This window comes from Bos mutus, chromosome 24, assembly GCF_027580195.1.
Source record: "Bos mutus isolate GX-2022 chromosome 24, NWIPB_WYAK_1.1, whole genome shotgun sequence".
Classification (NCBI taxonomy): Eukaryota; Metazoa; Chordata; class Mammalia; order Artiodactyla; family Bovidae; genus Bos; species Bos mutus.
Window position 1 is genome coordinate 57,479,296 of NC_091640.1, and position 15,833 is coordinate 57,495,128.

The window sequence follows — 15,833 nt, forward strand, 5'->3', positions numbered from 1 at the left end:
GTCTGGACATGAATGAATGATATTTATACTACTGAATGATATTTATACTACCAGAAGATAAGAATACATTGGTTTTAATTAAAATTGTTTAAAAAAGCACACTGTTTTAGCTTAAATATTTTCATGAGCTGGTGCATATCTACATAGAGATAAACAGAACTGTGTAAATATGTGTCAGAGATAAGCAGTTCACTTACAGTACTCCCATCTCCCCACCCCGCCCTGCTCCCCGTGGGTCCCTGGGATCCAGGGTTGGGACCACTGAGTAACCTTGTTTTAGATGGCAAGGGATGAGGAGAGGGTTCATCCTGACCAGCCATTTCAAGCCTTGAGTGACGGGGAAGGCACTGGGATGAAGTAAACCACCAGCTGCTCCAGACAACAGAATCATTCCTGAGATATCCAAAAGTGTGTTTTTCAGCAGCGTCACAGAATATGCCCAAACTGTAGTTTTGTTTTGTTTTTTAAGTCAAAATATAGTTGATATACAGTGTTGCGTTAGCTTCTGGTGTCAGGTGATTCCGTTATACGCACACATACATTCTTTTTCATATCCTTCGACGTCATGGTTCATCACAGAATATGGAATATAGCTCATGGGCTATACAGTGGTGGTGATGGTGGTTTTGTCAGTAAGTTGTGTCCGACTCTTGCGACTCCATGGAATGTAACCTGCCAGGCTCCTCTGTCCATGGGCTTTCCCAGACAAGAATACTGGAACGGGTTGCCATTTCCTTCTCCAGGGGATCTTCCCAACTCAGGGAGCCAACCCACACCTCCTGCATTACAAACAGATTCTTTACCACTGAGCCACCAGGGAAGCCACGCTACGCCATAGGCCCTTGTTATCCGTTCTGTGTAGAGTGGTTTGCGTCTGCTAATTTGCCCCTCCTCTACCCACCCTCCCCTTTGTTAACCACGCTTGTTTTTTATGTCTATGGGTCTGTTCTGTCAATAGGATCACTTGTGTCATATTTTAGATTCCACAGGTAAGTGATATCGTACAGTATTTGTCTTTCTCCTTCTGACTTCACTTAGTAGGATGACCTCTAAGTTCATCTATGTTGCTGCACGCGGCATGACTTCATTCTTGTCTGAGCGGTATTCCGTGTGTATGCACCACATCTTTTTTATCCATTCGTCTGTTGCTGGACGTTTCCATTGCTTCTGTAACTTGACTATTGTAAATAGTGCTGCTATGAACTTTGCGGTACAGAGATCTTTTCAAATTATAGTTTTCTCTTTAATATATACCCAGGAGTAGGGTTGCAGGATCAATATGGCAACTCTGTTTTTAGTTTTTAAAAATTGGTTCCACAGTGGCCGCACCAATTTACATTCCCACCAACAGAGTGGGAGGGTTTCCTTTTCTCCATACCCTCTCCAGCTTTTGTTATTTGTAGACTTTTTAATGATGGCCATTCTGACTGGTGTGAGGTAATATCTCATTGTAGTTTTGATCTGCTTTTCTCTAATAATCAGTGATGCTGTGCATCTTTTCATGAGCCTGTTGGTCATCTGTATGTCTTCTTTGGAGAAATGTCTATTTAGATCTTCTTCTGCTCATTTTTTGTTATTGTTTTTTTTAATTATTGAGTTGTATAAGCTGCTTGTATATTTTGGGAGTTAAGCCCTTGTCAGTCGCATCATTTGCTAATATTTTGTTCCAATCTATAGGTTGTTGTTTTGTTTATGGTTTCCTTTGCTGTGCAAAAGTGTGTAAGTTTGATTAGGTCCCATATGTTTGTTTTTGTTTTTATTTCTATTGCATTAGGAGACTGACCCAAGAAAACATTGCTACAATTTATGTCAGAGAATGTTTTGCCTATGTGCTCTTCTAGGAGTTTTACGGTGTCACATCTTTAAGTCTTTAAGCCATTTTGAGTTTATTTTTGTGTGTAGTGTGAGTTCCAACTTCGTTAATTTACATGCGACTGTCCAGCTTTCCCAGGACTGCTTGCAAAGAGCCTGTCTTTTCCCCATCGTAGATTCTCTCTTCCTTTGGTGAAGGCTGGTTGCCCAGAGGTGTGTGGGTTTATTTCTGGGCTCTCTGTTCTGTTCCAGGGATCCACACGTCTGTTTTTGTGCCAGTACCATGCTGTTTTGATTACGGTGGCTTTCAAGTCTGGGAGGATTATGCCTCCACCTAAGCTATAATATAAAGTTCTAATGCCTCTTGAGCTCCCTTGGACAAAACTAAAAATGCATTTGTCTGTAGTAGACCCATTCCTTTCTGGCATTTGTTGAAAGGTCATACATATTTAAGAGCAACTTACTGTCAGTGTTGGTGACAAGTGATGTATTTCAGAGTGTAATTCATGCCTTTCAGTAAATGTCAAGGGTTGGAAGGTATGTGCATATTTCTTTCAAAAATCTTCAGTAGTCACCCATTTAAGGCAATTTTCTGGGTAGGAAAAAACATCTGAAGCTCTTTGGGTTTTTTTTATTAAGGTGTAGGCTAACTTTGAAATTACAAGGTTTCATGCCTTGCTGAAGAGTATATTATAGTTGAAGCACATATGTAACTATTATTGTTATTTTCATAATTTTTGTACTTATCAAAGTAGTACTTGCTCACAGTAGAAAATCTAGCAAAAATAAAAACCACAAAGAGGAAAATAAACATAATTCATAAAGTTGTCATCTAGAAAGAAGGACTAACTTTAGCTCCATTTTTCTCAATTACTTTTGCATATATATAGAATTAGTCACAGTTTTAGACCGTGCGTATTCCTTAATGTTATACTATGATTATTTTTTCCCAATGAAAAATATTCTTTGAAATGACGATTTTCTGGTTTATAATATTCTAGCAGATGATTACACCATAATTTATTTAATCACTTCTTTCTTGGACTGGAAAGTTGCTTCTAATTTTTTCTTATATATGATGCTGTAATGAGTATCTTTTGCAGATAAATATTTGCCTACATCTCTGATTATTTCTTTGGCATTAATCCTTAGAAATAGATTTGTTGAATCAAAGGCACCAATTCTTTGAATGTTTGATACCTCCTGCCATATTGCTTTCTAGAAAAACTTGTGATAATTTTTTTGCAGTAGTAGAGTATTAATATGTCTGCCTCTTTTTAGAAAGTGTTAGCTTTTGAATCTGTGGCCCCTTGTTAGACGAAAACTTCCATTTTTACATGATCGCCTATATTCATGTGATTTATTACCTCACGGTTTCTAGCTAACATTTTTCCTTATTGGTTTGTGAGTGTCTTGCATTATTTCTTTATTACAGATACTAGTAACTTATGTAACACTGACTGTGATAGTAAAAGTGGAAAGGTATGCAGAAACCTTCAGCAATACAGGTTTTCCAATGAAATTTTCTCTGGGTTAGCTAAGTTTTAGTGTATCATACATCAGGTAGTCAAAATAAATTTGACTTACAGTGTTACGTAATATGCTAAGTTAGACTCAGCTCTTTGCTCACAGGGAACAAAGACGGGATGTTTTTACATACTGTCCCGGCAGCATATTAAGCAACTTCATTTTATGGGAAAGAATGATTGCTTCCTTCAGGTGATGGTGGAGTGCTCCCACAGGAGGCATGGTTGAAAAACGAAACCTGTTCTCACTGTTCTCGTAATAGTCCAGCCTCTCGGAAGGAGAGGTTTCTAGCTGGCGGACATGGCACCGCCGTTCTGGCCTGGTGGTGCAGCCTGAACCTAACCCCCAGAGCGCTTCGCCAGTGGAGGCAGCTCCCCCCTCCTCTCTTCCCCGGTCCCCCACTCCCCTGCCTCCTTGAAAAGAGTACCTCGGTCTCATCAAAGACCAGTCTGCAAAAAATGAGCAAGTAATCGGTGCAACAGGACTCGCCTTTCCACTCTGCGGTTTATCATAGAGCACTTGGGTGACTCAGATGGAGGGGGGGGGGTCACCTCTTTAGGGACACATCAGGCCTAACTGTCCTTGTTGAGTGTGGCCCGGGAGGTTGAGCAATGGGGAACCCAGCAAGTCTTATCTCCACCTCTGCCTGAGAAATGACCTCATGTGTGCTGTTTTTGCTTAGTGGCCACGAAGGCAGAATGAGACCCGTCTCTGAATTCTTGGCACCTGGTTAAGATCAGAACAGGCCTGTAGCCCTGCAGTCTTTATATTATAAGTGTTGAGTGCCAGAGTACTTGGCACAGTGTGTGCCAGGTTCTGTGCCCCATTCAGATGGGCCAGTGTCTTCTATCTGTGATGCCTGTGTCCTTGTCTGGAATACAGCAAGTACTCAGTTACTGTATTGTTGTTTATTCGATGTTATGTCCGACTGTGTTGCAACCCCATGGACTGTAGCCTACCAGTCTCCTCTCTCCATGGGATTTGCCAGGCAAGAATACTGGAGTGGGTTGCCATTTCCTTCTCCAGTGGGTCTTCACGCCCCAGGGATTGAACCAGCATGTCCTGCATTGCAGGCAGATTCTTTACTGCTGAGCCAGCAGGGAAGCCCTACTCAGTTAGTACTAGGATGCTATTTGAATCCTAATATCAGTTTGTCTCCTTGGAAGAGCTGAAAAGAAGAAGGTAATACCTCAATAGCTTCAGTACGCAGCAGAGAAAACAAAAGGTTTGACAAAAAGAATGTCTTCTCTAATCCACACAGCATCGAGCTTCGTAGAGAGGAATGTTAATGCCAGGCCCGAGCTGTACTGCACACCAGTAACTGGTTGTCAAGAGTAAACTGCAATGAGCTTTGTTGTAAATAAGACGACCAGTTTGCTCATCTCCACCAGATCCCCTTAGGGCTTCCACAAGCATGAATCACGAGGAGGCACGGAGTACTTAAGGTGCTGTGTTTGGCACCAATTTATACTATGAGGTAATCCGTGTCAGGTCAGATCCGCCATCACCTCAGGAGCAAGGGGCTTCGAAGAAGCAACAGAGAACCTCAGAAGTCTTGAAAGAGGGAAAAACAGAATCACGGTTACGGCTGTCATTTATGGGGCGCTTATACTGCGTATTTGGTGAAGTGGGCACTAATATTAGTACATAATATCCTCTGATCCTTACAGTGATACTCTGAGTTAGGAATTGTTCCCATTTCATTGACAAACCACCTGCAGTTAAGAGTCGTTAAGTGACTGTCTGAAGGTCACTTAGAGAGTTGGTGAAGTTGAGACTGGAGACTCCAGTGGAGATGGTCACAGGCACCGATGAAGACGCACCAATGGAGGAGACCCACAGTCGTCTTGCCTACTTCCCTCCATGCCCTTCCAGATTTTTTTTGTTTTTTTTTTTACTAATTGTAAAAGTATTATGTATTAATGGTTAATAAAAGCAACAAAAATCTTCAGTATATAGGAAGTAACATTAAAAAACCAGAACCCTCTACCCTTACAGCTGTACCCTATATCTACTCCCCATAAGAGAAGGTGCAGACGCGCTTCTTTATGTGTCTTTCCTAGACCTTCTGGTGTTCTCGGCGAGGGGGAGGGAAGCCTCGAGCATAACCTACCATCAGCCTCGGGATTTGGCTGACCTTTTGTAGTAAAGGTGTGGAGACAGTAAGGGTCTGATAAGTATCCTTCAGAGGGCAGTAGGTTCTTCCGGAACTGCCACCTTTATCGGGGGGCCTCTGTGGATCAGTGTGAAGAAGTCTCGGGAGCTGGAGTCTTCCTCCCACCCCTCCCGCAGAGCATCACCTTCAGATGAAGGTCATCTGAGGTGAAGACAGTGAACGAGAAGCTGGTGACGAGGCTCGCTGCTCCTCAGCCTGACCCCAGGCACACCCACACCTCATGCTTTTCTTTTGCTTGTTGCCCAGGTGATGTGTTCTCGATACCTGGTACGTAAGGTGTTAGAAGCGGGTAACATGTATAAAATATCACCCCAGTGATGCCCAACCCAGACAGCATATTCAAAAGCAGAGATATCACTTTGCCAACAAAGGTCCGTCTAGTCAAGGCTATGGTTTTTCCAGTGGTCATGTATGGATGTTAGAGCTGGACTATAAAGAAAGCTGAGCACCAAAGAATTGATGCTTTTGAACTGTGGAGTTGGAGAAGACTCTTGAGAGTCCCTTGGACTGCAAGGAGATCCAACCAGTCCATCCTACAGGAAATCGGTCCTGAATGTTCACTGGAAAGACTGATGCTGAAGCTGAAACTCCAGTACTTTGGCCACCTGATGCGAAGAACTGACTCATTTGAAAAGACCCTGATGCTGGGAACGATTGAAGGTGGGAGGAGAAGGGGACGACAGAGGATGAGATGGTTGGATGGCATCACTGACTTGATGGACATGAGTTTGAGTAAACTCCTGGAGTTGGTGATGGACAGGGAGGCCTGGGGTACTATAGTCCATGGGGTTGCAAAGAGTCGAACATGACTGAGGGACTGAACTGAACTGAAGTGATGATCAGGAGTGGTTTCTTATACTCACTGCTGTGGACTTCACCTTTCATGCCCTGATGGAGAGAGTAGAGTTTTATTCTCTCTTCCTAGTTTATCTTCAGGAAGTCAGTCCATATTTTCTTAAAATGGGCTGGGCTATTGTTACTGTGAAAGAAGAAAAGTAAGTTCTAATTGTTCTGAGGTTCAGAATATTCTAACCAGTCCAGTGGCTTTAATTTTTTAAGTTATAGAACCCCAGCCAAAAAAAATTCTAATATGAAAAACCAATGTATAAGACAGATTAAGGTGCAAATTCTAACCTGTAGTTATCCTGAGATAGTTGCACAGAACTAGGGCTCTGCTGCATCTGTCGTATGAAAACCACTGATTTAGTCCAAGCCTCTTGATTTGGGAGATAGGAAATCGAAGTTCAGAGCACTCAAGTGACTTGTTCAAGGTCACGCAGCTGGTTATTTGGAGTGTTGAGGAGATAAGATCTCAAAAGTGTGATCTTCCTTAAAGGTAAAGACACCGCCCAAGTCTGGTTGTTCCCCCAACCAGAGTTGGACAAGAAAATAAGATAAGCTAGCTAAAACAGCCCCCTGGTGGTCCAGTGGCTAAGACTCTGAGCTCCCAATGCAGAGGGCTTGGGGTCGATCCCTGGTTAGGGAAATAGATTTCATGTGCCCCAACCAAGAGTTCAAATGCTGCAACTAAAGATCCCTCATGCTGCAACTCGGACCTGGTGCAGCCAAATGAATAAATAAGTAAGATACAGATTAGGTCATAATGGCAGTTACAGCACATAAGGTTTTCCAACTCAGCAGAATTTTGAGAACTCCTGCCCCTCAACATTTCTTCAGGCAGCTCTGTTGGTGGTCAGCGTAGCATATTGCGGGAAGGCTGGATCCGTGCACTCAGAGGGTTGGATCCTGGCGCAAAGATGCCTGTGTTCCTTCCCATCTCCTCCCTTCCTTTTTAACCATGGACAAGCTGCTTGATTTTTCTCATTTTCTCATCTGAAACATGTGCCAGCTTCAGAAGCTTATGGTGGGAGTGGAGGAGATGCTACATACGAGTATTGGTCAGGTGCAGATGGATGCTTGACGGCGGCTGGGTGCTGGGCTGGTGGTAGTGGGGATGGTGGTGCTGGTTCCATGTGCTCGTAGTTGAGGCGGATTTGACGGCTGCTCAGGCTGCGCTGGCATCTCCCTGCTCATTCTCTGATGCTTGATGCCCTGTCCGTATCGCACCTTTCTGCTCCAGCCTTCCCCTTGGTGAAATGGGAAAGTGTTATCCTCACTCAGCTGAACTAAGGGCCATTCATGAATCTTTTTTTTTTTTTTAACTATCTTTTACGAAAGTTTTAATTTTTTAATTGAAGTAGTATTCTTGCCTGGAGAATCCCATGGACAGAGGAGCCTGGCATGGGGTCGCAAGAGTAGGACACGACTTGGCAACTAAACCACCACCACCATAGTTGGTTTATGATGTGTTAAGTGTTGCTGTACAACCAAGTGACTCAATTTTATACATGTGTGCGTATTGTCGTTCAGTCACTCAGTCAGGTCCAACTCTGTGTGACCCCATGGACTGCAGCACACCAGGCTTCCCTGTTCTCCACTATTTCCTAGAGTTTGCCCAAGTTCATGTCCATTTAATCGGTGATGCCATCCAACCATCTCATCCTCTGTTGCCCTCTTCTTCTTTGGCCTTCAATCTTTCCCAGCATCAGGGTCTTTTTCCAATGAGTTAGCTGTTTGTATCAGGGAACCAAAGTATTTGAGCTTCAGCTTCAGCATCAGTCTTCATAAATATTCAGGGTTGATCTCCTTTAGGATAGACTGGTTTGATCTCCTTGCTGTCCAAGGAACTCTCAAAGAGTCTTATCCAGCATCACAGTTCAAAAGCATCAATTCTTCGGTGCTCTGCCTTCTGTATGGTCCCACTCTCACATCCATACATGACAACTAGAATAGATATATACATACCTTCTTTGTCATATTTTCCCTCCTGGTTTATCACAGAATGTTGACTATAGTTCCTACATTCTATAGGAATACAGGTATATAGGAATATAGGTTCTATAGGGATATATGTGCACCCATAGGTGCTACCCAGTGGGACCTTGTTTCTCCATCCTGGATGTGCCACTTTGCGCCTGCTAATCCCAAGCTCCCAGTCCACCCCTCGCCACCCCCACCCTTGGCAGCCACCGGTCTATTCTCTACGTCGCTGACTCTGTCTCATAGCTTAGATTCCACATATATGTGGTAGCATATGGTATTTGTCCTTTTTTGACTTCATTTGGTATGATAATCTCTAGCTGCATCCATGCTGGCTGCAGATGGCATCATTTCATTCTTGTTTTTATGGCCGAGCAGTATTCCACTGTGTATACGTGCCGTATCTTCTTTATGCATGAATGTCCATGTTGACCTTTGATGATTCAGTCCTCGCTGTTGCCCACCGGTTCCCCAGCTCACTAGCACTAGCGTGCCGGCAGTGTGGTCTCTGTAGACACGTGTTGATGGCGGTGGTGCAGCTGTGCCATCGGAAAGGGAGAGCCCCTGGGCAGGGCTTCCCTCCCACCACCCCCAGGCTCTTGGACCCCCTGTCCTTCCAGCAGCCTACCCAAGCCCTGTGCTCCCTCCCCTTGAACGTGCACCCTCCTCTCCTTTCTCTAGCTCCCACACCTTGGCCTTTGGTTCTCTCTTCACCCTGAATTCTCTTCCAGGAAGTTTCCTGGTCAGACCTTCAGGTAGTCACCCAGCACCTGCCTCTGCCTGGATGCACACTCAAGACAGACGCAGACAAGCCTTCCTCATCACGGCTAGGGGACACTGTCCCAGACTCAGAGGCCACACCCTCAACTGCATGTGTCCCTCACTGTGAACTCTTCAAGGGGGCATAAACTGAGGTCAGGAGGTGATTAGAGGAAGAAGGTGGATGCCCCATCAGAGTGAGTGCCTGGCTCTTTAGAGCAGTTATGTAACAGGCAGCAATCATGAAAGCCAAGGGGCATGGAGGGAAGAGACAGCGGTCAGCAGAGGTCATGGTCTTCTCCATAATGTGGGACTGTGTGTGTGTGTGAGCGTGTGTGCACCTCTGTGGCAGACTGGGAGCTGTTCTTGAGATAACAGAGATAGCAGGCCGTGAGCTCTTTTTAGCAATAACTTGGTGGCTGGAAATAGAAAATTGGTGTCTATAGCTGGGAAATACTCTTTTCAGATACCATGTGGAGCAGTAGTTCTCAGAGTGTGATTCCTGAATCCCGAGCAGCAGCATCACTGGGTGTTTGTTTGAAACGCAAGTTCTTTGATCCCACCCCAGACCTACTAGACCTTTGTGGGGTCTTGGGGTTGGAGCCCAAGCACTCTTGTGTTTAAACTGTCCCTTTTCCCCAGCAATTCTCATATGCTAAAGCCAGAGAAACACTGACCCTAGAAATAATCTCCTGATCATCGCCCAGACCATCACTCTGATTAGGAAGATGGTCTCGGGGTCTTTAAACCTAGATTACATCCTGGCTCTTGATTCGTCTTTATTCTGAGGCTGAGTGTGTCCAGATCAGAAGGAGTAGGTGTGTCTGGTCAGATGTCCTTTAGTGAAAAAGTATCTATGGTTTATGGATAAGTGACAGAGGGTTAACTAATACCTTTTTCTAAACCAGAATGTTAAAAAATATATATATATATATATCTACTCAGAATATAACAGAGCAAATTCTATTGTGGGTTTTTTTGTGTTTAAGGAGATGTGTTGTAGCTTCCACTAAGATGCGTTTTATGAGCAATAAATACTACAGGCGTACACCAACAGTATTTTTCACTGACTCTTGATTTCTGTCTTTCGGATATCAAGTACAGTTCTGTTAGTACTAAACTTTGCATTTTGTCACTTTCTCTTTCCTCACAGCCTATTTATTGAGCTATAGAATAAAAACCAATGTTTTAGCATTTTACAATGCTCCGTATAATCTTTAGAAATACCTTGGATGTTGCAAAATAAGAGTTAATAGTCACGGTGTATAACTGCTGCTGCTGCTAAGATGCTTCAGTTGTGTCCAACTCTGTGCGACCCCATAGACGGCAGCCCACCAGGCTCCCCCGTCCCTGGGATTCTCCAGGCAAGAATACTGGAGTGGGTTGCCATGTCCTTCTCCAATGCATGAAACTAAAAAGTGAAAGTGAAGTCGCTCAGTCGTGTCCGACCTGTAGTGACCCCGTGGACTGCAGCCCACCAGGCTCCCCCGTCCCTGGGATTCTCCAGGCAAGAACACTGGAGAGGGTTGCCATTTCCTTCTCCAATGCATGAAAGTGAAAAGTGAAAGTGAAGTCGCTCAGTCGTGTCCGACTCCTAGCGGCCCCATGGACTGCAGCCCACCAGGCTCCTCCACCCATGGGATTCTCCAGGCAAGAGTACTGGAATGGGGTGCCATTGCCTTCTCCGCAGTGTATAACTACTAAAGGATAATTCTCAAATTGGAAGAAAATAAATTATCGGCTATAGATAATTAGATGTGTGAAAATTTGGGGATTGAATACATGAAGGCCCTTTCTATGATTTTAAGGATTCCAAGTGTGAAACAGAAGACCCTGGATCCCAGATTCTTTTAGCTTAACTAGATTTGAGCTATCCTAGTATGAGCAACTCTAGAACATACGATGAGTGGATTTACCAAGTTCTAAGTAGATAATCCACATTAAGTATCCTTTCAGTATACTTTCTGGCTAAAAGTTTTTAGTTTCCCAAGGAAATGATTAGAACTCTGGAACTTGTAGTCAGGAAACCTGAAATTTAATCAAGACTTTACTACAAATAAATTAAATTAAAAAAAAAAAGAAAGTTAACTGAAAAAAAAAAAAAGACTTTACTGCAGTCTGTAACTTTGGGCAACTCTCTTATTGACTTACTGGGCTTTAATTTTTTATATATGTGTCTGTCTTTTACTCTATAAGGTGATACTTGTTGGTTTAGATAAACAATGCCTGTTTTACCTCCACTGAAAGAAAAATAATTTTTACCAACATAATGGAAATCAGAATAAAAATAAGATGCAAACTAAATTTTTGAGCTAGATTTTGCTAATCTGGACAAATTTTATATGCCTTTTAATAATTTTTAATTATTTTAATTATAATCTTTCCAGAATCTGAATGTGCTTAGAAAAAAGAAACTACAGCAAATTAATTCTTTTAACTTAATAATAGAGAAGGTGATCTTTAAAGTTAGAATACGAGTTTCATGTTAGTTTTGGTTTTAAATAAACATCCTTGGTCAGGAACTTTTCTCAGTATGTTTCCCTGGTAAGCATGCTGAAAATGTTACTGCTTAGTTTGTAACATTTACATAAACTGGGTCACTAACTGACATTTTTGCATTTTCAGTTAGGTTATGGCTGCTTTCTTTTTTGTATTCTTAAATTGAAAAGTATAATCCTGTTTTTTCTTGCAGTGATCCATACGTGAAACTTTCACTGTACGTAGCGGATGAGAATCGGGAACTTGCTTTGGTACAAACAAAAACAATTAAAAAGGTAAGTGCCCATCCTTAATTAAACATCATTTAAGTCATAATTTAATCTGATTTAATTATGTCTTTGAGCTTTGTAGATGTTTTTGTTTTAAGCTGGCAGTATTTTTATTTTAAAGCTCTCTTAGTATGAAATCTATAAATTCAGCAGAGATCAAACTTTTCAATATTAATCTAAGACACTGGCTTTGGCTTTTAGTTAAGTGCATGCATGGTCAGTCATGTCTGATTCTTTATGACCCCATGGACTCTGTAGCCCTCCAAGCTTCTCTGTTCATGGAGATTCTCCAGGCAAGAATACTGGAGTGGGTTGCCATTTCCTCCTCCAGGGGATCTTCCCAACCTAGGGATCAGACCCAGGTCTCCTATATCTCCTGGATTGGCAGATGGATTTTTTACTATAAAAGCAGTATTCAAAGAAGCATTGTTACCAGTAGCAGTTTTTTTCCCTGCAAAGAATAAAGCAAAACATGGATTTGTTCTTGTTGACTCGTTAGTTTATGAAAAGAAATTTAAAGCCATTTAAAATATATTTAATGAAATGGAGTGGCTTGTGGATTTGGTAGCAACAACGGGAATGGTTTAGCTTAAAACAGGTATTACCAAAGGAAGCAAAATACTTGCTTAGCTACATGGAAACAAATAAAAAATATTAACAATAAAACTGTATGTGTATGTGTGTATGTATGCCTCACTTTTCTAAATTTTACATGCATGAGCTCATTAGATTTGTTTCCATAATTATACCTTAATTCATATTTCCATGTTTTTATATGCATCTATAAAATACATTAGAACATAGATTTATATCTATACTTATATCTTAATACATCTACTTCATGTTTTTATATGTATCTGTTAAATCATATATTTATCCCCAAATAAATAAATACCCCAGAATATTCGGGGCATTTATTGAAGGTGCATGTTTTCTACCAAAAGTACTGTTCTTATCTGTGCTTCAGTAGTGTTTATGGATCCCCGTTATTTTTCCTTTCCTATCTTTGTGGGGTAAACAATCTAATACATCCAGTGATAAGCAATTCCTGGAGCGCGCGAGGGCTTTTAAAAAATGGTAACTCTTCCTGCTATTGTGCAGACGCCCGGGGTCTGTTGCCAGGTCATTTTGTGAAAGGAAGAGACAGCAGTCTAGCGTGTCTCCCACCTGGCATTCCGACTGGCCCTGAAAATCTGGAGAGTTTGGAGAGCAGGGGCCGGTATTTTGATGGGTGGGGAGGATTCCTGAGAAGGACGGAGGCCATTGTTCCCTGTTGGGCGCTGTCGCTGGGCGGGGGAGGCAGCCGGGGACCTGGTTGCCCGCGGGACTCAGAAGGAGCGGAGAACCGGAGCCGCGATCGGGGGGCACTGAACCGCGTTTCCTTCCGAGGCGAGGGCCCCCTCCTCCGCCCCACGGGAGAGGGCTGCGCTGTGTGCCCGGCTCGGTTAGTATTTCTGTGCGGCGCGGGGTGTTGAAGAACCGTTTGCATCATCCTCTGCTCCTCGTGGGCGGGTGCCTGGCACTGCACGCGTTCTATGGCCTCACCTGTCTGCTCCCGACCCCACCTGTCCTCTGCCTCTCCCCCTCCGCGTCTCCCCGAAGTGGGTCTCCTGGCCCTCTGCAGCCCCCGCAGCCCCGAGCTTGCAAGCACCTCTCCCCTTCCTCCCTCTTGCTCGCGTTCACTCATTTCCATCCCAGGCTCCATCCGGAACTAGAAGCGTGAGCCCCTTTTATTTAGGGTTAGATTTCCCCCTTGAGCTGTGGGTGGCGAAATTGCTGACTCTTTTTTTCTTTAATGCCATTTCAGTGTTGTATACATCCTATGCTTGTTTTTTATGATGCTTTGTGTTGTTATTATTTTGCTGTTTCTTGCACTAGTTTTTACAGAAAGATAGATGAATAAAGGCAAATATCATTCTAACTTAAAAAATCTCTGTAGTCCTTGGTGAGGGGGTGATTTTTCAGTCTCATTTTTACATACAGTTTTTGAGAGATGTGTTCATTTCAGAGCATAATGCTTGTCCAAATGCACAAACACATGTGTATATGTAGTCTTCCAGAGGATGTATGTTTATGTGGATTGCCAGGCAGATAGATGGGTGGATGGATGGATGGGTGGATGGATGGATGGGTGTGGATGGACAGAGAAGAGGATTGAAGTACATCGGTAGGTGAATATTTGTAAACCTAGTTATTTAGGGAGAAAGAGTTCACTTTCGGTTTATAACGGGCAGTTTTTGCATGTTATATAATCTGATCATCAATATTGTTCTTTATAAAATAGTCTTTAGATTTCAGTATTTGTGTAAATAGTGAATACCGTCACCCTTCTGCCACCTGCTTCATGATTCTCCAAAACAGATTTGTAGCAGGTTGAGGGAAGTGAAAAAAGTCCATTTCTTCTTTACTGAATAATTATATCAATGTTAATTTCTTGAAGAATATCTTGACTTTCATGGTGATGGCTCTTTGTAGGCGTCTGACATTATTCTTTCTGGTTGATGGCATGAAATTTATGGTTTCTTATCCGTTTCATACACACATCCCCTCCCCATCTAGTTTGGTGTATAGAATAGTCTCAGATAACTTAAGTGCTTCTTTAATTGCCATTTTGAAAATCTCTTAGCTATGTTTTTAGTGAAAAAAAAAAAAAAGTTTAAGCAAATATGTGGACTGCACTGTACCAGTAACTGTTAACGTTCCAAAGACTGTAAAAGAAATTACAAGATGATTTCTCTTCCAGACGCTGAACCCAAAGTGGAATGAAGAATTTTATTTTAGAGTAAGTTTTTCTTTTCTTGGGGTGAGGGATCATAATTGTTATTGATAACTAGATTGATATATTATCTCAACAGACTCACTCAGTTACAGCTACTAAATTTTTATTGAGATTCCTTTTAAGATGAGAAAAGGTTGGGTAGCTTTCTAGTGTATCCCAAATTTTTAAAAGCTATAACTAGTGGTAACAAAATCTGGACTTGTTTCATTTGGGGATCTTTGAGGGAAACAAAAAGAAAGTTATCCAAATAGCAAAGTTTAGCTTTCCTATGCAAATTTTTCTTTAAAAAATAAAGTAAAATTAAAACAGTAGCTTAATTGTTTCAGTGAGGTATAAGCTCAATAGAAGCAGCATGATTAAAAAGAAGCCTGAAATTTACTAATCACGTTCCAATTTGGAAAGAAAATTTTTACAATTCAGATATTAAGTGTGAGCATATGTGTGTAATATAAAACTACATCTGAAGTTTAAATATCACCAAATTAGGTAAAATTTCCTCAACCTTTTATATTTAATATCTAGAAGAGCTACATGTAGAAATGACTGAATTCTGTAAATTAATGGAAATTACTTTTCAGTGAGTTTATGTGGTCATTGCTTTTTTTTTGGTATTAAAATTTTGAAACTATTAAGCTGCTCAGTTATTTAATGGAAAGTATGTTTTTTTCTCTTCAAGATGAGTTAATTTTAATTGTCTGAATAGCTGTGTTATTAAAAATACTCTACCTCCAGAAGTATTCTAGATAAGATCTTCTGAGTGGTATAGATTCCCAAAGCACAATATTGCCATTAGACTGATGATAATGGTCCTGATTTCTTCCTTTCAGTCACAACAGTATTTTATATATTTTATGTGCTCCGAACATAGATCACTATATATGACATCTGTTTTCTATTATGTTCAGAGCTAAAATATGGCATTGATATTTGAATACTTGGTAAGCTCCTATGTCTAGCCTCTACTGAAACTGAGGGACACACGGGCTTGTACACTGTTTCACTACCAGATACATTTTTAAATTACTTTGTTAAAGACCGAAAATGTAATGGAGGCAGATAGGTGTTATTGGCCCGTAACTCACTCTCAGATACAGCTTTCCACTTGTAATACTCCAAACTACTTAGACGTCTTTCAGTTTGCGGGAAACAAAAATTAATTAAACACCTTGGCCACATTTCTAAAAATTTTAGT

At 41.8% G+C, this 15,833-nt stretch overlaps 1 protein-coding gene across 5 annotated transcripts in view; it reads left to right on the plus strand.

Moving 5' to 3' along the window:
• The window catches only part of NEDD4L (NEDD4 like E3 ubiquitin protein ligase), a 380,166-nt gene that overhangs the window by 201,482 nt on the left and 162,851 nt on the right, over positions 1–15,833 (plus strand). For 4 of the 5 annotated variants that reach the window (XM_070361948.1, XM_070361949.1, XM_070361951.1 and 1 more), the window contains 2 exons: positions 11,787–11,868; positions 14,606–14,644. In XM_070361948.1, the coding sequence (XP_070218049.1) occupies positions 11,787–11,868; positions 14,606–14,644 (121 nt within the window). Of the gene's footprint in view, positions 1–11,786; positions 11,869–13,114; positions 13,307–14,605; positions 14,645–15,833 lie in introns of those variants that run through there. The other variant, XM_070361952.1, reaches the window with a different exon arrangement.